The following is a 23794-nucleotide window of genomic DNA, read 5'->3' as shown; positions in this document are numbered from 1 at the left end:
GGCAGCGCCGCGAGAGAGAGGGGCCGCGCGAGAGAGAGGGGGCACGCGCGGGAGAGAGAGGGGGCGCGCGCGAGAGAGAGGGGGCGCGCGCGAGAGAGAGGGGGCGCGCGCGAGAGAGAGGGGGCGCGCGCGAGAGAGAGGGGGCGCGCGCGAGAGAGAGGGGGCGCGCGAGAGAGAGGGGGCGCGCGCGAGAGAGAGGGGGCGCGCGCGAGAGAGAGGGGCGCGCGCGAGAGAGAGGGGGCGCGCGCGAGAGAGAGGGGGCGCGCGCGAGAGAGAGGGGGCGCGCGCGAGAGAGAGGGGGCGCGCGCGAGAGAGAGGGGGCGCGCGCGAGAGAGAGGGGGCGCGCGCGAGAGAGAGGGGGCGCGCGCGAGAGAGAGGGGGCGCGCGCGAGAGAGAGGGGGCGCGCGCGAGAGAGAGGGGGCGCGCGCGAGAGAGAGGGGGCGCGCGCGAGAGAGAGGGGGCGCGCGCGAGAGAGAGGGGGCGCGCGCGCGAGCGAGAGAGAGGGGGCGCGCGCGCGAGCGAGAGAGAGGGGGCCGCGCGCGCGAGCGAGAGAGAGGGGGCGCGCGCGCGCGAGCGAGAGAGAGGGGGCGCGCGCGCGCGAGCGAGAGAGAGGGGGCGCGCGCGCGCGAGCGAGAGAGAGGGGGCGCGCGCGCGCGAGCGAGAGAGAGGGGGGCGCGCGCGCGCGAGCGAGAGAGAGAGGGGGCGCGCGCGCGAGCGAGAGAGAGAGAGGGGGCGCGCGCGCGAGAGAGAGAGAGAGAGGGGGCGCGCGCGCGAGCGAGAGAGAGAGAGGGGGCGCGCGCGCGAGCGAGAGAGAGGGGGCGCGCGCGCGAGCGAGAGAGAGGGGCGCGCGCGCGCGAGCGAGAAGAGAGAGGGGGCGCGCGCGCGAGCGAGAGAGAGAGAGGGGGCGCGCGCGCGAGCGAGAGAGAGAGAGGGGGCGCGCGCGCGCGAGAGAGAGAGAGGGGGCGCGCGCGCGAGCGAGAGAGAGAGAGGGGGCGCGCGCGCGAGCGAGAGGGGGCGCGCGCGAGCGAGAGGGGGCGCGCGCGAGAGAGAGGGGCGCGCGCGAGAGAGAGGGGGCGCGCGCGAGAGAGAGGGGGCGCGCGCGAGAGAGAGGGGGCGCGCGCGAGAGAGAGGGGCGCGCGCGAGAGAGAGGGGGCGCGCGCGAGAGAGAGGGGCGCGCGCGAGAGAGAGGGGGCGCGCGCGAGAGAGAGGGGGCGCGCGCGAGAGAGAGGGGCGCGCGCGAGAGAGAGGGGGCGCGCGCGAGAGAGAGGGGGCGCGCGCGAGAGAGAGGGGGGCGCGCGCGAGAGAGAGGGGGCGCGCGCGAGAGAGAGGGGGCGCGCGCGAGAGAGAGGGGGCGCGCGCGAGAGAGAGGGGGCGCGCGCGAGAGAGAGGGGGCGCGCGCGAGAGAGAGGGGGCGCGCGCGAGAGAGAGGGGGCGCGCGCGAGAGAGAGGGGGCGCGCGCGAGAGAGAGGGGGCGCGCGCGAGAGAGAGGGGGCGCGCGCGAGAGAGAGGGGGCGCGCGCGAGAGAGAGGGGGCGCGCGCGAGAGAGAGGGGGCGCGCGCGAGAGAGAGGGGGCGCGCGCGAGAGAGAGGGGGCGCGCGCGAGAGAGAGGGGGCGCGCGCGAGAGAGAGGGGGCGCGCGCGAGAGAGAGGGGGCGCGCGCGAGAGAGAGGGGGCGCGCGGAGAGAGAGGGGGCGCGCGCGAGAGAGAGGGGGCGCGCGCGAGAGAGAGGGGGCGCGCGCGAGAGAGAGGGGGCGCGCGCGAGAGAGAGGGGGCGCGCGCGAGAGAGAGGGGGCGCGCGCGAGAGAGAGGGGGCGCGCGCGAGAGAGAGGGGGCGCGCGCGAGAGAGAGGGGCGCGCGCGAGAGAGAGAGGGGGCGCGCGCGAGAGAGAGGGGGCGCGCGCGAGAGAGAGGGGGCGCGCGCGAGAGAGAGGGGCGCGCGCGAGAGAGAGGGGGCGCGCGCGAGAGAGAGGGGGCGCGCGAGAGAGAGGGGGCGCGCGAGAGAGAGAGGGGGCGCGCGCGAGAGAGAGGGGGGCGGCGCGAGAGAGAGAGGGGGCGCGCGAGAGAGAGAGGGGCGCGCGAGAGAGAGAGGGGCGCGCGAGAGAGAGAGGGGGCGCGCGCGAGAGAGAGGGGGCGCGCGCGAGAGAGAGGGGGCGCGCGCGAGAGCGGGGGGGCGGGCGCGAGAGAGAGGGGGCGCGCGCGGCGAGAGAGAGAGGGGGCGCGCGCGAGCGAGAGAGAGAGGGCGCGCGAGCGAGAGAGAGGGGGCGCGCGCGCGAGCGAGTGAGGGGGCGCGCGCGCGAGCGAGAGAGAGAGAGGGGGCGCGCGCGTGCGCGAGAGAGAGAGAGGGGGCGCGCGCGCGAGCGAGAGAGAGAGAGGGGAGCGAGGAAATCCTCTTCCACCGCATTGCTACCAGTTAGGTTAGCCAAATCAATATGTAGATTAAAGTCGCCCATGATAACTGCTGTACCTTTATTGCACACATCCCTTATTTCTTGTTTGATGCTGTCCCCAACCTCACTACTACTGTTTGGTGGTCTGTACACAACTCCCACTAGCGTTTTCTGCCTTTTGGTATTCCGCAGCTCCACCCATACCGATTCTGCATCATCCAGGCTAATATCCCTCCTTACTATTGCATTAATTTCCTCTTTAACCAGCAACACCACCCCGCCTCCTTTTCCTCTCTGCCTATCCTTCCTGGGGGTGAGGGAGTGTGAGTGAGATAGAAAGAGGGGAGGAGGTGAGGGAGAAAGAGAGGGAGAGAGGAGGATGAGGGAGTCACTCCCACAGCGGGACACTACACAAAAGTTTTTCCTACCTGGCCTGTCCCGGGAGGCTGGCAATGGGTTCCACGGCATTGGCATCATCACTGAAAGGGCAGACAGTAAATGTCAGTCAGTCAATGTCACAGAGCACCAACATTGAGCCTGCACCTGTCCTGGGCATGAACTACCACCAACTCCGCGACCAATCGCAGCATTGCCATTCTCAATGGAACGGGTGTAGTGGTGTACTCATGTTTTATATAAAACTCTCAGGGTCACATTCCTTGTCGCTTCCCCCGCCCGCACTTACGTTACAAAGATGGGGTAGATCAGGTTGCTTGCGGTGAAGGTGGTAGCGCAGGTCTGCCAAGCACGGAGCAGGGGGTGCGAGTAGCCGCTGTGTAAGAGCGATTCTGTCTGCATCATCCTGACACTGGGGAAGAAACGTAGGAACTTACAAACGCAGTAAAACACAGAGAGAAAACTGCAGACAGAGCCCGGCACGCACACTGGCAGGACTGGGATTCAGGGCGGGCCGAGCACTGTGCTAAAGGTTTGACCAGAAAACTCAGAACCTATCGGGGGAAGGACTTCTCGTCTCTAATCGCCTGAGCAGAAAGCAGCCCACTAAGCAGTACCGCTGTCACTCCACCTTCCAGTGCCACTCCCATTCCCCTCCCCCTAGCCAGACATTGCCATCTCGACTACCATTGAATACTTCAGAGGGTCAGAACTGAACTTCAAATGTTTTCTTTACTGCACAAAAATCTTCAAGAATTTCCAGGGAATCAGGAGCTTGGTGCGGTTGAGAGGAGAGCGTGAATGACCTGCTGCCAGGGTCCTTTACAGGACTGGCTCAGAGACAACTTCTCCTTGGACAGTTGTGTGTCGATGGGCATGGAGCACGGTGGCTCTGTAATCTGTGGGTTCAAATCCCACCGTGCAAAGTTGTGAAACTAAACTCTGGTCATTTATGGACTGGCACCAGTGTAAAAACTGCCAAATTGTGGGAAAAGCCCAACGGGTTGACTGCTGTGTCGGAGGGTAGGGAACCTGCCAGCTCTCCCTGGCCTGCCCCACACTCACTGCTTCACTCCCAATTCCACCTCCAGCAGCCCAGTAATCCACTCAGTTGTAAAGGACGCAAGCTCAGGGATGGGCAATGAATCGGGTGCCTCGTCAGCATAAGCCACATCCTGAAAAGTGTTGGTTTCGATGCAGGTGTGACATATCAAAGTCGCAGACGTGACAGACCAGGAAATCAAATATTAAAGCACTCTGCTGTTCAGACTCTTGTCAGGAGTAATTCCCTTTACTGATCGAACTTACCAGGCTGCACCATTCAGCTAATTATCAAACAGCTCAATCTCAGAGACCGGTACTGTGTTGTATACTAGTTAGTTACAGAATCGGTTACTGTAATTAGTTACAGTTTTGATCACGAGTTAGTTATAGTCCCTGTCCTCCGGCCACTCTCTTACCTCGGCTCCGCTTCCCCCTGCAGTGCAGCACAGTAACCCGGAAGTAGTGAGTGGCGGGGCCGCAATGTTGTGTTTTGTGAATGGAGATGCCGGGGGCGAGGCAGCGCGCGGGAGGGAGAAGGCGCGAGTGATTGGTTCAGCGGAACAATGACCGGAACCCGCATTCAGAGCGCAGCCAATCACCGTAGTCTGGTGCGGGAACCACGAGCTGGGGGCAGGGCCAGCACGCACTACGGAGTGGTTGGTGACGGCGGGGCCGCTGGGGGAAGGTCCTCGGCAGAGGGCGTGATCTGAGGGCGGGCGGGGCCTGGACAGTGGGCGGGCCAGGGATTGTGGGCGGGGTCTGATGCGATGCATGTGAGGCCGTGGACGGGACCTGTGCAGTGGGCGGGGTCTGGGCAGTGTATGTGGGTGGGCGGGGCCTGGACGGTGTGTGTGGATGGGCGGGCGAGGGATTGTGGGCGGGGCCTGAGATTGTGGGCGGGGTCTGATGCGGTGCATGGGTGAGGCTCCCGGTGCAGGGCCATGTTGGGTGAGTGCGGATGGGCAGTGACCCACAGGGTCCACACTACAGCCCCTCCCTGAACCCAAAGAAACTCTCCTGGGGAAGATGGTTGGGGAATGAGACTCTGTAGCCTGAATGGTGGGTCAGGGAGAGCCCTGGCCAAAAGCTCACCCTTTGGTTTAGGCTCCAACAATGGATCGGAACTGGTGACTGGTGGTAATGGGCACCCAGAGGTTGCAGACCACCTTGTACAGCTGTGTCGTTTGATGGAGCTCGAACCAGGAGCACGAAGCTGGTAGTGGGAACCAGTCAGTCATTCATTCCAACACTGAGTTGAATAAATTCTACCCGGTCCATGAGTTGATTTCAGAGTGATGAGAGTTCTGGTTGAAACAGTCAGTCAGGCTTGTCTATTGTAAACCTTCCTGATGCAATATTATACATTGATGCAAATCACAGTCCATCACCATCACCAAGACTTCCACCTTAGTAACATAAGAAAATCAGAATTAGGAGCAGGAGCAGCCAAACAGCCCTTTGAGCCTGCTCCCCCATTCAATAAGATCATGGCTTATCTTCAACACCCACAGATCCCAATAATCCCTTGATTCCCCTAGAGTCCAAAAATCTATTCATCGCAGCCTTGAATATATTCAATGACTGAGCATCCACATCCCTTTGGGGTAGAGAATTCCAAAGAATTCACAACCCTCTGAATGAAGAAATTAGTCCTCATCTCAGTCTCAAATGGCCTACCCCTTATCCTGAGACTATGCCCTCCAGTTCTCGACTCTACAGCCGGAAAAACAACCTTTCATAGAAACATAGAAAATAGGTGCAGGACTGGGCCATTTGGCCTTTCAAGCCTGTGCCACCATTCAATATGATCATGGCTGATCATGCAACTTTAGTACCCCATTCCTGCTTTCTCTCCAAACCCCTTGATCCCTTTAGCCATAAGGACCACATCTAACTCCCTTTTGAATATATCTAACGAACTAGCCTCCACAACTTTCTGTGGTAGAGAATTCCACAAATTCACAACTCTCTGAATCAATAAGATCATGGTGGATCTGATCTTGGCCTCTCTTTCAGCATCTACCCTGGCAACCCCCCTCAGAATCTTATATATTTCAATGAGATCACCTCTAAACTCAATCTCTCCTCATAGGACAACCCTCTTATCCCAGGGATCAATCTAGTGAACCTTCATTGCAAGTATGTCCCTCCTCAGATAAGGAGACCAAAACTGTGCACAGTACTCCAGGTCTGGTTTCACTAAAGCCCTGTACAATTGTAATAAGACCTCCTTACTCTTGTACTCAAAGCCCCCTGCAATAAAGGCCAATATGCCATTTGCTTTCCTAATTGCTTGCTATACTTGCATGCTAACTTTCTGATCGAGGATTCCAAAATCCCTCTGAATACCAGCATTTAATAATTGGTCACCATTTTAAAAATTATTTTTTCTATTCTTCCTACCAAAATGAATAACCTCACAATTCCCCACATTATACTCCATTAGCCACCTTATTACCTAAACCTGTCTATCTCCCTTTGCAGGCTCTTTGTGTCCTCCTCACAGCTTACATAAGAACATAATAAATAGGAGCAGATATAGGCCACTTGGCCCCTCAAGCCTGCTCCGCCAATCAATAAGATCATGGCGGATCTGATCTTGGCCTCACTTCTCTGCCCGCTCCCCATAACCCTTGACTCCCTTATTGTTCAAAAATCTGTCTATTTCCACCTTAAATATATTCAATGACCCAGCCTCCACAGCTCTCTGGGGTAGAGAATTCCAAAGATGCATGGACCTCTGAGAAGAAATTCCTCCTCATTGATTTTAAATGGGCAATCCCTGATTCTGAAACTATGCCCACTAGCTCTAGATTCTCCCACGAGGGGAAACATTCTCTCTGTCAAGCCCCCTCAGAATCTTATACATTTCAATAAGATCACCTCTCATTCTTCTAAACTCGTGAGTATAGGCCCAACCTACTCAACCTTTCTTCATAAGATAACCCCTTCATCTCAGGAATCAACCTTGTGAACCTTCTCTGAATTGCCTCCAATGCAAGTATATCCCTCCTTAAAGGAGACCAAACTGTATGCACTACTCCAGGTGTGGTCTCACCAATACCATGTACAGTTGTAGCAAGACTTCGCTATTTTTATACTCCATCCCCTAATTACTTGCTATACCTGCATGCTAACTTTTTGTGTTTCATGTACAAGGATCCCCAGATCCCTCTGTACCACAGCATTTTGTAATCTCTTTCCATTTAAATAATTTGTTTTTTTTATCCTACAAAAGTGGATAATCTCACATTTTCCCACATTATACTCCCAAATGTTTGCCCACTCACATAGCCTATCTATATCCCTTTGATTCTTTGTGTCCTCCTCACAACTTGCTTTCCCACTTATCTTTGTATCATCAGCAAATGTGGCTACATTACACTCGGTCCCTTCATTCAAGTTATTAATATAACTTGTAAATAATTGAGGCTCCAGCACTGATCCCTGTGGCACTCTAGTTAGTTTGCCAACCTGAAAATGACCCATTTATCCTGACTCTCTGTTTTCTGTTAGTTAGCCAATCTTCTATCCATGCTAATATATTACTCCCAACCCCGTGAGTTCTTATCTTGTGTAGTAACATTTTATATGGCACCTTATTGAATGCCTTTTGGAAATCCAAATATACTACATCTACTGGTTCCCCTTTATCTATCCTACTTGTTACATCCTCAAAGAACTCTAGCAAATTTGTCAAACATGATTTTCCTTTCATAAAACCATGCTGACTCTGCTTGACTGTACTATGATTTTCTAAATGTCTCGCTACTACTTCCTTAATAATGGCCATTACATTTGTGGTTTTCCAATCCACTGCGACCTCTCCAGAATCCAGAGAAGTTTGGTAGATTACAACCAATGTATCCACTATCTCTGCAGCCACTTCTTTTAAGACCCTAGGATGCAGGCCATCAGGTCCAGGGGACTTGTCCACCTTTAGTCCCATTAGTTTGCGCATTACTTTTTCTCTAGTGATAAAACAATTACTAAGTTTCTCCCTTCCAATAGCCCCTTGATTATATATTATTGGGATGCTTTTAGTGTCTTCCACCATGAAGACCGAGACAAAATATTTGTTCAAAGTCTCTGCCATTTCCATTTCCCATTACTAATTCCCCAGTTTCATCCTCCAAGGGACCAATGTTTACTTTAGCTACTCTCTTCCTTTTTATATACTTGTAGAAGCTCTTACTGTCTGTTTTTATATTTCTTGCCAGTTTACTCTCATAATCTACTTTCTCTCTATTATTTTTCTAGTCATCCTTTGCTGGTTTCTAAAAATGTCTCAATCCTCTGGCCTACCATTTATCTTCACAACATTGTAAGCCTTTGATTTCAATTTGATACCATCCTTAACATCCTTAGTTAGCCACAGATGGTTCACACTTCTCTTAGTGTCTTTCTTTATCACTGGGATATACCTTTGCTGAGAGTTATGAAATATATTCTTAAATGTCTGCCACTGCTTATCTACCATCTTACCCTTTAATCTATTTTCCCAGTCCAATTTAGCCAACTCTGCCTTCATACCTTTGTAATTGCCTTTATTTAAGTGTAGGACACTAGTTTGAGACCCAAGTTTCTCACCTTCAAACTGAATTTGAAATTCTAACTTGCTATGATCACTCTTCCCTAAATGATCCTTTACTATGAGATCATTAATTAATCCTATCTCATAACACATTACCAGATCTAAAATAGCCTGCCCCCTGGTTGGTTCCACAATGTATTGTTCTAAGAAACGATCCTGAATACACTATGAACTCTTTCTCGAGGCTACCTTTCCAATTTGATTTGTCCAATCTATATGAAGATTAAAATAGCCATGATTATTGCAGTACCTTTCTTACAAGCCTCCATTATTTCTTGATTTATACTCTGTCCTATACTGTAGCTACTGTTAGGGGGTCTATAGACTAATCCTAATGTGACTTATTTCCCTTATTATTTCTTATCTCCACCGAAACTGATTCTATATCTTGATCTTCTGAGCCAATATAATTTCTCACTACTGCACTGATCTCATCTTTTATTAACAGAGCTACCCACCTCCTTTTCCTTTCTGCCTATCCTTCCGAAATGTCAAATACTCCTGAATATTCCGTTCCCAGCCTTGGTCACCTTGCAACCACGTCTCTGTAATGGCTAATAGATCATACCCATTTATTTCTATTTGTGCCATCAATTCATCTATCTTGTTATGATTGCTGCATGCATTCAGATAAAGAGCTTTTAATTTTGTCTTTTTACCATTTTTTCCTACTGTGATCCCACTTTCTGATGCACTCTTATGTGTATACGCTTTGTCCCTTTCTGTCACACTCTGGTTATCATTACCCCTATCGCTACACTGCACTATTGCCTTCTCCTTTCTCAATTTCCGCTCACCTGAATCCTCTCCCCCACTAAAGCCCTATCTACAGTCCTAGTTATTCGATTCGTCAGGACACAGCGTGATTCAAGTGAAGCCCGTCCCAACAGAACAGCTCCCTCTTATCCCAGTACTGATGCCAGTGCTCCATGAATCAAAACCCATTTCTCCCACACCAATCTTTGAGCCACACGTTCATCTCTCTCATCTTATTTACCCTATGCAAATTTGTTCATGGCTCAGGTAGTAATCCAGAGATTATTACCTTTGTGGTTCTGCTTTTTAATTTAGCCCCTAGCTGCTCATACTCCCTCAGCAGAACCTCTTTCTTTATCTTACTTATGCCATTCGTACCTACGTGGACCACGGCAACTGGATCTTTCCCCTCCCACTCCAAGTTCCTCTGCAGCCCAGAGGAGATGTCCTTAGCCTTGGAACATGGCAGACAACACAGCCTTCGGGACTCATGCTCAAGGCTGCAGAGAACAATATCTATCCCCCTAACTATACCATCTCCTACCACTACTACATTCCTTTTTACACCCCCAACTTGAATGGTCCCTTGTCCCACGGTGCTGTAATCAGTTTGCTCATCCTCCCTGTAGTCTCTGCTCTCGTCCACACAGGCTGCAAGAACCTCGTACCTATTGGACGAGTGCAAGGACTGAGGCTCCTCCAGTGCTACCTTCTGGATCCCCATACCTGCCTCACTCGTAGTCACACCCTTCTGTCCCTAACCAGACCAAATTTGAATTATTTAACCTAAGGGGTGTGACTGCCTGCTGGAACACAGTGTCCAGGTAACTCTCCCCCACCCTGATGTATCGCAGTGTCTGAAGGTCAGACTCCAGTTCATCAACTCTGAGCCGAAGTTCCTCGAGCAGCCATCACTTACTGTAGATGTAGCAGCCATGGATCACACTGGTGTCCACCAGCTCCCACATGCTACAGCTATAACACATCACCTGCCCTGCCATCTCTGATGTATTTTATTTAACTAATTAGGTTTTCAAGTTTTGAAATTTCAATTATCTATATATAGTTTTTAACCTGTAATCATGGCTCTTACTTTAAACCAATGCCCAAGTTTACCTGCTTTCCTGTGACGTCACTATAATTCTATTTTTTTCTCTTCACAGGTCCGCTTGCACTGCTCGAGCTAGCTCTTTTATCCCCCGATGCTGGTCTGCCCATTTCACCAGTCTATTTCCTCTTGAAGTTTGTTGCTATCCTCCTCACTGCTTGCTAAATTTCCGAGTTTTGTTTCATCTGCAAACTTTGAAATTATGCCCTGTATTAATATATATCAAAAAGAGCAGTGGTCCCAACTCCCTGAGGAACACCACTGTATATTTCCTTCCAGTCTGAAAAAGAACTGTTTACCACTACTCTCGGCTTTCTATCCTCTAACATATTTTATATCCACTGCCCCTTTAATCCCATGGAGATTCAATTTTGCTAACAAGTCTATTATGTGGTACTTTATCAAACCGCATTTGAAAGTCCATATACACAACATCAACTGCACTACCCTCGTCAACTCTCTCTGCTATTTCCTCAAAGAACTCAATCAAGTCACTCAAAAAATCCCTGTTGGCTTTCACTTATTAACCCATATTTTTGCAAGTGCCAATTATTTTTTTTCCTGGATTATTGTGTCTAAACATTTCCCGACCACCGACATTAGGCTGACAGGCCTGTATTTGTCAGGATTATCCCTCTCCCCTTTTTTGAACAGGGGTGTAACATTTGCAATCCTCCAATCCTCTGGCACCACTCCCATATCTAAGGAAGATTAGAAGATTTTGGCCAGAGCCTCTGTGATTTCCACCCTTACTTCCTTCAACAGCCTAGGATGCAAACCATCTGGACTGGGTAACTTTTCTACTTTAGGCCTCGCCCATCCCTATCGAAAATGTATTTACAACCCAACAGAATTCGGCCCAACAGGACTGTGCTGGTGTTTATGCTCAACGCAAGCTTCCACCTGCCCTTCTTCATCTAATCCCATCACAATATCCTACTACTCACTCCTTTCTCCCTCATGTGCTGACCGAGCTTCTCCTTGAATGCATCTATGGTATTTATCTCAACTACTCCTCGAGTTCCAGATTCTAACCATTCTCTGGGTAAAGCAATTTCTCCTAAATTCCCTATTGGATTAATTAGTGCCTATCTTATATTTATGCCTCTAGTTCTGGTCTCACTTGCAAGTGGAAATATCTTCTGTACTTCTACCCCAACAAACATTCTCATAATCTTGAAAACCTCTATCAGGTCACCTCTTTTTCTTGAGGAAAGAGCCTCAGCCTGCTCAATCTTTCCTAATGGGTATAACCTCAGTACTGGTATCATTCTAGTAAATCTTTTTTACACCTTCAACAATGCCTCTATGTCCTTCTTAAAATATGGAGACCAGAATTGTTCATAGTACTCCCAAGTGTCATCGAATCAAGGTTCTATACAAGTTTACCATAACTTCTCTGCTTTTCAATTCTATCCCTCTAGAAATGAACATCAGTGCTTTGTTTGCTTTTTATGGTCTTATTAACATGCGTCACTACTTTTAGTCATATGTGGATCTGTACCCCAGACCTTTTTTCTCCTCTACCCCATTTAGACATTTATTTTCCAAGGAGTATGTGGCCTCCTTATTCTTCTTACCAAAATGCACTACCTCACACTTATCTACATTGATGTTCATTTGCCAATTACGCGCCCATTCTACAAGTATATTAATGTCATCTTGTATTTTGTCGCAGACCTCCTCTGTATTAACTACACCCCCCAAATTGGTGTCATCTGCAAATTTTGAAATTGTACTTCCAATTCCCAAGACCAAATCATTTATATAAACGGTGAACAACAGTGGTTCGAGCACCGATCCTTGTGGAACATCACTTCATACCATTTGCCAATCTGAGTAACAACCTTTAGCCCCGACTCTGTTTTCTGTTTTGTAGTCAGCTTGCTATCCATTCTGCTACCTGTCCCCTGACTCCACATGCTCTGACTGTAGTACTATGAGCTACCTTATTGAAGGCCTTTTGAAAATCCAAATATTTGACATCTACTACCTTACCCTGCTTACTCTTTCTGTTACTTCTTCAAAGGGTTCAGTAAGATTAGTCAAGCATGACCTTCCTTTTTTGAATCTGTGCTGACTGCTCTTTATTATAAATTATTCAGTTTCTAGATGTTTTTCTATTATTACATCTTTGAGTAAAGATTCCATTGTCTTTCTTACCACCAGCATTCAGCTAATTGGTCTATAGTTTCCTGGACCTGTTCTATGTCCCTTTCATATATAGGAATCACATTAGCTGTCTGTCAGTTCTCTGGCACTTTTCTAATCAATTTTTATAATATTTGTACTAGTGCCTCTGTTATCTCTTCCCTAACTTCTTTTAGTATGTGTGGATGTAATCCAGCAGGACCGGGGGTTTTATCCTATCTAGTTTATTATCTCCCCCTTTTCTATCTTAAATGTCTTCATATTTTTTTTGATCTCTTCTTCTAATGTCATGTCCATCATGTTAAGTCTCCCGGGTAAATACCAAGGCAAAGTAATGATTTAATAGTACCTCTATTTCGCTGTCATTACTTGTAAGTTTATCGTACTGCTTAGTGGCCCTATCACTATCTTGATTTTTCTTTTGTTATGTGTCTGTACCTTATTATTTATTTTTAAGTTCCTTGATCATTTAATGTTGTAGTTTCTCTTTGCCTTCTTAATTATTTATTGACTTCTTTCATAACCTTTTCGTATTCCCTTTTGTCATCCTCTCCTTTGTTGTCTATGTACTTAATGGCTTTTTCTTTAGTTTCAATGTAGCCCTTATTCCTTTATTCATCCATGGTGTGTCATGACTGGCTAGCTTGTTCTTGCCTTTTATTGCAATAAATTTCTCCTGGACTCCATTGATCATGCCCCTCTGGTGCTCCACCAGCAGCCGTTAACTCACACTCCGCTCGCTCACGGGTCCATGGCCCCCTTCGAGTCGGTCTCTGGAGAGGTGACATTCCCCCACCTCCTCAGTCTCCCCCGTTTCCACAATACTGGATTGCGATGCTGGAGAGCTCACCTGGTGTAGAGACGCTCGCTGGCCCCGGAGGTGTGTGTCCGTGCTGGTACCCAGTGCCGATGGCTTGGAGTTCGGCCTCTGAGTGTGCGCAGACGCGTCATCCGCGTACTGTAGTTCGACGACAGAAGATGGGACGACCTAATCCACTGGGGGGATAGACGCACCAACGTCAGTGTTCTCACTCAGATCAACATCCCCAGCATTGAAGCACTGACCACTCTGACCATTGGGAGGGCCACATTGTTCGCATGCCCGACATGAGACTCCCAAAGCTAGCGTTCTACTCGGAACTCCTACAAGGCAAGCGAGCCCCAGGTGGGCAGAGGAAACGCTTCAAGGACACCCTCAAAGCTTCCTTGATAAAGTGCAACATCCCCACCGGCACCTGGGAATCCCTGGCCCAAGACCGCCTTAAATGGAGGAAGAACATTCGGGAGGGTGCTGAGCACCTAGCGTCTTATCGCCGAGAGCATGCAGAAACCAAGTACAGACAGTGGAAGGAGCGTGCGGCAAACCAGGCTCCCCACCCACCCTTTCCTTCAACCAGTGTTTGCCCTATCTGTTACAAAGACTGTAATTCCCGTATTGGACTGTACAGCCACCTGAGAATTCACTTTGAGTGGAAGCAAGTCTTCCTCGATTTCGAGGGACTACCTATGACGATGATGACCCTGGTGAGGAGAGCCAGGTGACTCCGACTCTGGGGGTAGGCTGAAGGTGGTGGGGGGGTGCACTCTCAGGAACGAGTGAAGATTTGCAGCTTTGGCGTTTCATCGGCCCCTTATCTGGCAGCTCAGTTGCATGACAAAGCCAGACATAGAAACATAGAAAATCGGTGCAGGAGTAGGCCATTCGGCCCTTCTAGCCTGCACCGCCATTCAATGAGTTCATGGCTGAACATGCAACTTCAGTACCCCATTCCTGCTTCACGCTCTGCCTCCTTCTCCTCCACCCTCGCCCCGAGGACTCTGGGCTCCATCAGCAGTAACATGGAGCTTCTCTCGGCTGTGGCCTTGGAGTCTGCCATCATGCTCAGCATCAACATTGCACGCAAGGGAAACAGAACCCGATCTCCAACCCTGTGCTACTTTCATCCATTTTATTTAATTCAATTGTAACGTTCAGTGTCCTCACGGTTGATTCTGGGTAACCAGTGATTTGATAGGACACTTTTGTGAATGATAAATTACGTAACAACATACAATCACTTTCCTTTCAGCACCCGAGTGTCAGAATGAAAGGGGCGGTGAGTGAAGGTTTGCTAGGGTCCTAACCCAGGGTCGAGGGCTGTGCAATTGGACTGCACTCACTGACACCTCACTCCAGGTGGGCAGACTGTGCAGGCTGGGCTCTGAGCCCAGTGTAAGTGACGCGCTGCTGGCTGTAACCGACGTCTCCCGGGATGCTCAGGACCAGGTCTCTGTCTGGAATCGTCGGCATCGTTCCAGTTCCACAAGAAGGTGCTCGGACTCGGGATCAGAGAGGCCTCCCTCTGACTGGAAAATAGCCTTCAGGGAGTCCGTGACCTGCGCTGGCATCATCTTGGCATTGCTGTGGGAGAGAGCAAACAGAATAACATTGGGAAAAGAGTCACGGAAAAGCAAACATACCTCAAACAATGAGCTGTTGCCACTGAGTGATCACGATGCCCTAGAAAAACACAGAAAACAGTCAGACTGTTTGGCTCTGTCCCCGTGAGAACTGAAAGTGAAGGCTTGAGCTGCTGGATAGCGAGAATGTGCCACTGCAATCCAAATTAAGACACTTAGTAACAGAGATATTTGGAGGATGAGTTATTTTCACCCGTCTCAAGCACTGCAGCATGGATCTGCAACACTGTGGAGAACATAAGAAATAGGAGCAGGAGTAGGCCATACGACCCCTCGAGCCTGCTTCGCCATTTAATACGATCATGGCTGATCTGATCATGGACTCAGGTCCACTTCCCTGCCACTCCCCATAACCCCGTATTCCCTTATCGGTTAAGAAACTGTCTATCTCTGTCTTAAATTTATTCAATGATCCAGCTTCCACAACTCTCCGAGGCAGCGAATTCCACAGATTTACAACCCTCAGAGAAGAAATTTATCCTCATCTCAGTTTTAAATGAGCGGCTCCTTATTCTAAGATTATGCTCCCGAGTTCTAGTCTCTCATATCAGTGGAAACATTCTCTCTGCATCCACCTTGTCAAGCCCCCTCATAATCTTATACGTTTCGATAAGATCACCTCTCATTCTTCTGAATTCCAATGAGTAGAGGCCCAACCTACTTAGCCTTTCCTCATAAATCCACACATTGGGGTATAAAACCATCATCTTGGGCGAGAGTGCAAACAAGCGACAGCAAATCAGCAGCCCGTTTTACACACTGCCCGAGTAACCTCTCCATTCACTGAGCAATCACTCACCCTGCAGTTCTGGGACTGAGAGTCCATCACTAATATCAGTGTCACTCGACCACTCACCCCGCTGTCCTGGGGCTGAGAGTCTATCATCATATAATAACAATAATAACTGACCCACTCACCCTGCTATGTAAAAATAGGCCTTTTTCTTCTGTATCAGGTCCCAGATGAGAGATCCATTCTCCTTTATCCGATGCTGGACGTAGATTTTATGTTCCTGCATTGAAACCACACAGAGCTGCTGTTACTTTACAGGAGAAACAGAAATCCATTGGGAAGAGCCGAAACAAAACCCAACACGAGACAGGAACAATCCTGCCTTTTCTCCCAAAGGCTGTAATTCTCATTACTGTGTTTTTTTTTGGTTCTTTCTGTCTGAGTGGGTCCCACTCTTGCCCCCCAAGTCAGAGGGTTGACACTCCAGTACAGTACTGAGGGAGCACTGCACTGTCAGCGGTGCAGTCTTTCGAATGAGACATTAACCTCTCAGGTGGATGTAGAGGATCACAGGGCCACTGTTTCGAAGAAGGGAACTTCGGTGTCCATGTCAATTTTTATCCCTAAACCAAAGTTATTAAAACAATTATTTACCTGGTTATTTGCTTGTGGGATCTGCCGTGTTTCCTACTTTACCTCTTCTCTAACGAAGCCTTCACAAGGCCTCAACCTGATTCATGTCAGGTCTTAACCTGTGGAAGTTCAACTGAAGCCTGTGGAGGTTGTGATGGGAGGAATTTCCCAGGGAAGCCCGAGAGTCAACCCCCCCTACCCACTACCTTGACACCGAAGGGTGGGCAGCCCCCAACAAACCAAAATGTAAAGGTTCAGCCGCATTCAGGAGTGGCCCTTGGTACGGCCTCAACTGGTTTTTAAACTCGGTTATATCCTGAAAGAACTCCAGTAAATTCATCAAGAACGACCTACAATCTGTAAATCCATATTGATTTCTCATCGCTCCCTGTTTCTCGACGCTTCTCTTATTCAGTATCCTCTCTGTTTCTTTCCCGAGAGCCAGCGCCCAGCTACCTGGGTTACCTTTAAATCTCCTTTTATAAACCTTGGTGAGTTCTGCATCTTGGCAGTTCTAGATTTATCACCAAAAACTCACCGACAAGTATGGAAATGGCTCATAAAATACTAAGCAGTAGCACTGATCAGAAATCAGAAGATACCAACCACAAAGGGTTTCTGAAAGAAAGTCATGGGTGGAGTTCACACTTAAAATGTGGTAGTTTGCTCCATCTCCACACCAGGCCCAGCCTCCACCTCCCGGCCCTGTGGCCAAGCCTCACCTGGTCCCGGGAGAAGGCGGTGAATAGGGTCAGGAAGCCCTTCCGGTTCAGCTCCTCCCACTCCTCTCGGCAGAAGAAATCCTTCGACTTCCCACGGCAGCCAAAGAACAGGTAACTGTCTAATGGTGGAAAGCAGAGTTGTCACGATGCAGGATTCTGTGGCTATTTCCTCTCTCCCCCCACCCACCCTACAAAAAGGACTTGGACATCAGTGATTTTAATATGTGTTTTGGAGCTGTCGTTTGCCCAGGCAGCCCCCATGCTGGGTTTGGTCAGCCACAGGCAGGCGAGAGATAGCTGCGATGTGGGAAGGCAATTGCTTTACACGGACCAGATTTGTTAGCAATGTCTGGCCATTCAGGAGGCAACAAGAACATTGCTTTTGCCTCATTTTATTGATCTCTGCAAGTCTATGAAGGGAGGCCTTTTAAGAGTCAACACGGACACCCTACGTGAGTCAGGTAGGTGTCGGCCGCAAGCGTAGAGGGGGAGTGGTGTCCTGAGGCTAAGGACGTCTTGAAGTGGGTGAGTGGACGTGTGTTTATTTTTACCACGTCACGTGAGCAGATTGCACTGATTGTCACCACATCACTTTCAGCGCACTCAGTGATGTGATTGGGGAATAAAGCAGCATATTAATCGCACCAAACATCACTCCTAGTGTTAGCTCAGTGATTCGGAGAGATTGAAGGAGCACGCGTGCTTGAGACACAGAGAGCATCCCAGAGCACGTGGGAATTTCCTGGTTATACCACCGGCTCTGGCTACCATGCTAGCAGAGACTGGGCTGTGGGCAGCACTCTCACCTCTGAGTCAGAAGGTTGTGGGTTCAAGCACCTACCCCAGAGCACAAGATCCAGGCTGACACTCCAGTGCAGTATTGTGGGAATGCTGCACTGTCGGAGGTGCCGTCTTTCAGATCAGATGTTAAATGAGGCCCCGTCTGCTCGCTCAGGTAGATGTAAAAGATCCCACGGCACTATTCGAAGAGTAGGGGAGTTATCCCCAGTATCCTGGCCAATATTTATCCCGAAACCAACATTACTAAAAAAAACTCAGATTATTTGGTCATTTTTGTGGAAGCTTGCTGTGCCTAAATTGGCAGCCCTGTTGCCTAAACTACAACAGTAACTGCATTTCAAAAAATACTTCATTGGCTGTAAAGCGCTTTGGGGCTTCCTAAGGTTGTGAAGGCACTATAGAGATGAACATTCTTTTTTACTTTTCCTGTAAAAAGTCAGACAAGCAGACATTTAGAATATTGGATCCCAGAACAACTACTGACCCTGGACACTAAACCAACAAAATATGCTTCGAGCCAACAACCTCTGACCTTTCTTTCCCTCAGCAACACGTTCCTGAATCTCTGCTCGGAACGGCGCCACTCCCGTGCCGGGTCCAACCATTATAACAGGGGTTTCAGTGTCTGTAGGAAATTGCAGCACCCCTTTCTTCACCCACAGTGGCACATACACATCACCTGCATGTGGAACGGAAGGAGATTTAGTCACAGCGATTGGTCTTTCCAAAGGAAGTCAGTGACAGAGAGAGGGAACGCAAGATCTCATCAGGCAAACGCTGTCCCCTAAAGCCTTGCAGTCTGTTAATACCATCAGATTATGGGTATCTCCCACCTCTAATCGCTCTTTACAAAGGTTATCTGCTGGAGAATATATATTCGCCTTTCCAGCTTTTCACTGAAATCAAGGCAGAATATAATGCAAGAATTATGGGTAGGATAAAACGTAGCAATATGGGTAAAGATAGTTAGCCTGAGAAAGCACATAGCTTTTCTGAAGCCCTTAAACTCAGGATAAAACACTGTGAGCAAACCATACAGGAAGCAGAAGTTAGCATTTTAAATAGCTTACTTTACCAGCTATGCAGCAAGGTATTTCAGCAGAGGTGTGTGCAATGGAAGGTGGCTGACCGCTATCTAACAGGATGATCATTTTAGACAAGGGTGAGGCCCCTATGGCTATGTGGATTCAGCAATCTGTTCGACGACCTAAGGGTTAGAAGATGGCCGTGTTAAACTCAGTGACGTAAGGGTTACAAGCTAAAACGTGATGACTGAAATGAACTGTAAAAGTTACAATATATGGCAATGAAATGACTACAATGATGGAACAAAGCGCTTGCTATCTGTCACTTCGGGACAGCAGGAGACAGGAGCTGACCCTAGACGAGCACCCCAAGTGTGAGTGTGAAGTCACCGGCTTGTATCAGAATAGGTCTGATAGACACTTGTTAACTGGCCATTAATAAAGTGTTTAATTTAGTTCGCACGGACTTTTGATGAATAAATATGTTGAACTGACGTTTTGTGAGTTCATTAGAACCAGACTAAACATTTCCTCCATATTGTCACGTAACAACAGAAAGGGTTTGAAGCTGAACACAACTGCACCACTTGAATCATCCTATATTCCTCACCCACCCTGCTCTCTGCTGGAGTCTATGAGACAGGATTCTCATTGAGAGGCAGCTATACTGATCACAGACTGCCCTCCCATCGCTGATCCACGAGAGGTGAGACTAGCAATGTTGGCAGCATTTCTTCCCCCTCTCTTAAAAATAGGAAACCTTCATAATCCATGCAGAAGGGAGATTGTGTTTGTTTGCACTGTTTCTCAGTTACCTCGATGCTGTGTTTTATGCTTTTGTGTCAGCTTTGGCTCAGTACCAGCACTCTCGCCTCTGAGTCAGTAGGTTGTTGGTTCAAATCCCACTCCAGGAGTTGGAGATAATCCAGGCTGACGGTCCAGTGCAGTACTGAGGGAGCACTGCACTGTCAGAGGTGCCATCTTTCTGATGCGGCGTTAAATCAAGGCCCCAGCTGCTCTCCCAGTTGGATGCAAAAGATCCCATGGCACTATTTTTGAAGAAGAGCAGGGGAGTTATCCCCCAGGGTCCTGGCCAATATTTATCCCTTAAACAACATCACTAAAAAACAGATTAACATGGTCATTTGTTTGTGCACAAATTGGTTGCTGCATTTCACAACCTTACAACAGTGACTACACTTCACAAGTCCGAGGGACATGAAAGGTGCTATATAAATGCAAGTTTGCTCGCTCTTTAAGCCTCTGGTTAGAGATGACCCAGAATCAGATTATCTTATGTGGATCTACCACTGATGTGAAATCGTGGACAATGAAGGCTGCTCACAGCCCACCCCTTCCAGGGACGAGTTTGAGATGTCTGTAGATAGCACCATTTTTAACTGACTATTCAGTAGCAGATACTGGAAGAATGAAGCGGGCTTGGACCAGCTGACAGTCACCAACAACTGGTATTGATACAGTGCCCTTAGCGTAGAGAAAGGTTCCTGACTCTTCACAGGCTAGTGTAAGGAAATGGACAGCCAACCAGGATGGGAGAGACTAGGATGATAACAGGGAGCATGGTCAGAGAGAGAGGGGCTTTGAGGAGGTTTAAAAGTGAAGAGAAAGAGCGAGAATGAGAGTGGGAGAAATTTTGGCAAGGAGTTGGTGAGAGTGGAGCCAAGGCAACTGAGAGCCCCACCACCAATAGGCAGCTAATGGGAGACATAGAAGGCTGCAGCGCAACACAGCGTCTGGGGTGGGGGGGGGGGCGGGGGGGAGCGATATAGGGCTGGAGGAGATTGCAGAGATACGGAGGGGAGGAGAGCGGTCAAAGAGGGATTTATAGACTAGGATTTCAGGTGTTGGGGTACAGGGATCAGTGAGGACTGGGCCAATGCTGAGTGAGGCAGTGGGGGTGGGCGGGTTCAGGATACAGGCACCTGAGTCACAGCCTTCCAACTCAGAGGGGAGAGATTTGTACCACTGAGCCCAATAGGAAGGAGCGGAATCACGCGAGGGAAGTCCAGTGGAGGCGGTGTGGTCAACCGTATGAAACACTGCAAACAGAAAGGCAAAACAAGAATGAGTTTGAGCCTCCATTCCACCAAGTGGCTGACTCAGCCACAACACACGGGGCAGGCAGGGGTTCTGAGCAGAGTTCTAGTGTCTCCTTGCAGGACAGAGAGAAAAATCAATCGGTCACAATGTACTGAGAGCACGGTAACCCAGTCCACCCACTCCAACAGGAGGATAATGGAGGAGCAACAAAGGTGCAAAACCTCACAGGATATACACACACACACACACACACACCCTTAAAAAACAAACTAATAAACGTGCGTATACAGTCCCGGTGCCAGCCGCCCATGCTGTCAGTCTCTGGCTCTCTCTCCGTCTGGTCGTGACCATCAACCTCCACACACCGCAGTGTGGAGAAAGAGTCAGCCTTCAAACAGCAACTGATGACCGTGGATCAAAGAGGGGTCAATGGGCGAGACTTACTCTGCTGGGGCTTTTGGGATGCCAGCCAACTGGAACACAGGCCACAACGAGGCTTCTTCAACTTGGTCTTGTACCGAACGACGGCCATCAGGATCTGAATCTGACTGGAGTGAGCCTGGGAAACAGGAAGCAGACGGAGAATCTTACATTCACATCGATTCCCACCGACCATTGGATGGTTGCAGAAAGTATGGTTCCTAATAGGGTGCAGGGGAAGTTCCATCCAGCCCCCAAAATGGAAGCCTGGGCGGCCACGAGCCGTGATTCTAGCACTGTAGCAGGGCAATCGGTCAAAGGTCCCAGTCCCTTTGTGCCTGCATCTCGCACACGGATCCAGAGCCGGCAGAATATCCCTCGTACAAACGGGGCTGTCACTGTTCATCAACGCCATGTTTTTCAGTCTGCAGTATGTTGCTGCATTACATCAGCAAACTATCAAATGAACATTGTTAATACTTGGGATCAGATTCTGCAGCCTGCGTAGGGAGCTCTCCGTCCGCCCTGCACAGCCCGGGACCGGCTTCATCCATGTTAAATTTCACGCATGTGCAAAATTGTGAATGGGCAGCACAGCCCCTAAAAGGGCCATGCACCCAAAATAAAATTAGGGGAAACATTGCCCCATAGTGACCAATAGTGTCCCAAATGAAAACAGTGAAGGAGTGGGGTCCTTACCAGCTGTGAAGAAGCAATGGAGAACGCCCGGGGTCGGATTTCGGGAATGAGGTCGAAGAGATAGTCGGGCGGAATGGCAGCAGTGGTTAAAGGGAAATCGAATAGAATCTAGGAAAGGAGACAGGAATTTCAGAACTCAACACACCCAGTGAGACCAGAAACAAGTACGACTGTGTTAAAAAACACTACTTTTCTAAGTACATCCCAGAAAACACTGCCTTGTTCCGAAGCGGCGCTGCTGTTACAGCAGGACCCACTGGGAACCTTGCATTATGTTATCACCAGGGAACGGAGTTGTGTTTTTGTCTCCACCATGCTGTGCATTCTGCAAAGGATGACCTTCACCTTTCTTCTCTTGCCCATCCTTAGGTGCTGCTTTCAGCCATTTGTTTTCAAGAAAACCACTGGCGGTGACAGGAATACCCCACTCCTTCTCCCACACCATCCCTTGGCTCTGAATTACCTTGGCTGCCTCGCTCTTGAATAGACATCCTCTATGAGCTCCTTCTTCTTCCCAAGGCATCGCTCCTCCTCCCACCAACCTCAGAACAGGTTGTCCCTAGCGCCATCCTCCTAGATGGATGACTGCAAACCAGCACCCCCCGCCCCACCCCCCCCCGCGTGAACGGATGATGCCCCCTCAGCTGCAAAGCAATGGCTTCATGCAGCAAGAGCAGCGCATCATCCAGTGCCTGCTCACCAGGTGGCCCTGCAGGTCTCTCAAGGCTTAACCTTCAGAGTGCTCCCTATCTCTTGTAACCTCCTCCAGCCCTTCGCGATCCCTGCGCTCCTCCAATTCTGGTCTCTTGCTCATCCGCCATTTTCTTCGCTCCATCATTGGCGGATGTGCCTTCAGCTGCCTGGGCCCTAAGCTGTGGAATTCCCTCCCTAAACCTCACCGCCTCTCTACATCTACCTCCTCCTTTAAGACGCTCCTTAAAACCTACTTCTAACCAAGCCTTTGGTCACCTGCCCTAATATCTCCTTATGTAGCTCAAATTCATTTTATTTGATACCGCTCCGGTGAAGACCTTGGAATGTTTTACTACAGTAAAGGCGCTGTGTAAATACAAGCTGTTGTTGTCCCCCGGCCTACCTCCAAGGTGGTCCTGCGAAGCCTGTTACAGTAGCTGTACAACTCCTCCTGGCCCTCGGCTGAGCTGAATTCTTTCAGCTTCTCCTGCTCCATCTCGTCGGGTGAGAAGTATGACAAGAGGTCAAAGAAGGAACGCCGTGGGACGGAGTTAATGTCCAGGTAACGCTCCACCAGGTACTGAAGTGTACAGGGCTGTGGCAATCGCGCAGGAAGCGGTGTCACTGAGGGGGGAGAGAGTGTGGCATATCAGGCACGGCAGCACATGAGCTACAAGGGAAATCTAAAGGCAGGAATCTGGCGGGTTCGATCCTAAATCACAATGAAGCTGTTCCCACTTCATATCTTATACCTTGCGCACTGATTAGATCTCTTTTGGTGCTTCTTACACAGTTAAGATTTCGACAAGATAACACCCCGGCACATGCAACGGCCAGCGACTGATTCCAGCAGTGAACAGCAGTTTGGGAGAAACAGTAAGTGCAGGACAATGAAATACAAATGGCCACCACTTACTCCCATCAGACAGCTCAGGAATTTGAGGCTGGATTTACCTAATTTTATGGAAGCATGCTGTGGGGTGTGGGAAAGCGGGAGCGAGTTTACTTAAACTGCCCAATATACACTGGCTCTGTGCACATAGGTATCTGCAGGACACAGACTACATTCTGTTTACAATCACAAAGTGAAGAACAAGGGGATATACACTTCAT

General features: G+C 49.8%; 2 protein-coding genes across 8 annotated transcripts in view; both read right to left on the bottom strand.

Annotated features, from left to right (window-relative positions):
- The window catches only part of alad (aminolevulinate dehydratase), a 40068-nt gene extending 35756 nt beyond the window's left edge, over positions 1-4312 (bottom strand). The window contains exons 1-3 of one of the 3 annotated variants that reach the window (XM_070863453.1): positions 4242-4312; positions 3071-3193; positions 2814-2864 (exon numbers count right to left, since the gene is read on the bottom strand). In XM_070863453.1, coding sequence (XP_070719554.1) covers positions 2814-2864; positions 3071-3186 — 167 coding nt within the window. In that variant the 5' untranslated portion in view covers positions 3187-3193; positions 4242-4312. Of the gene's footprint in view, positions 1-2813; positions 2865-3070; positions 3194-3846; positions 3870-4089; positions 4114-4241 lie in introns of those variants that run through there. The other 2 variants (XM_070863454.1, XM_070863455.1) reach the window with 2 other exon arrangements.
- A 10057-nt stretch (positions 4313-14369) lies between these two features.
- LOC139232554 (NADPH-dependent diflavin oxidoreductase 1-like) overlaps positions 14370-23794 on the bottom strand; it is a 46225-nt gene continuing 36800 nt past the window's right edge. For 3 of the 5 annotated variants that reach the window (XM_070862970.1, XM_070862969.1, XM_070862972.1), the window contains 7 exons: positions 23085-23305; positions 21989-22096; positions 21314-21428; positions 18316-18462; positions 16983-17101; positions 15813-15907; positions 14370-14835 (listed from right to left, as the gene is read on the bottom strand). In XM_070862970.1, the coding sequence (XP_070719071.1) occupies positions 14691-14835; positions 15813-15907; positions 16983-17101; positions 18316-18462; positions 21314-21428; positions 21989-22096; positions 23085-23305 (950 nt within the window). In that variant the 3' untranslated portion in view covers positions 14370-14690. Of the gene's footprint in view, positions 14836-15812; positions 15908-16982; positions 17102-18308; positions 18463-21313; positions 21429-21988; positions 22097-23084; positions 23306-23794 lie in introns of those variants that run through there. The other 2 variants (XM_070862971.1, XM_070862973.1) reach the window with 2 other exon arrangements.

The sequence above is a fragment of the Pristiophorus japonicus genome, chromosome 20 (assembly GCF_044704955.1).
Source record: "Pristiophorus japonicus isolate sPriJap1 chromosome 20, sPriJap1.hap1, whole genome shotgun sequence".
NCBI lineage: Eukaryota > Metazoa > Chordata > Chondrichthyes > Pristiophoridae > Pristiophorus > Pristiophorus japonicus.
This window is presented reverse-complemented; position numbering and strand designations above follow the sequence as displayed.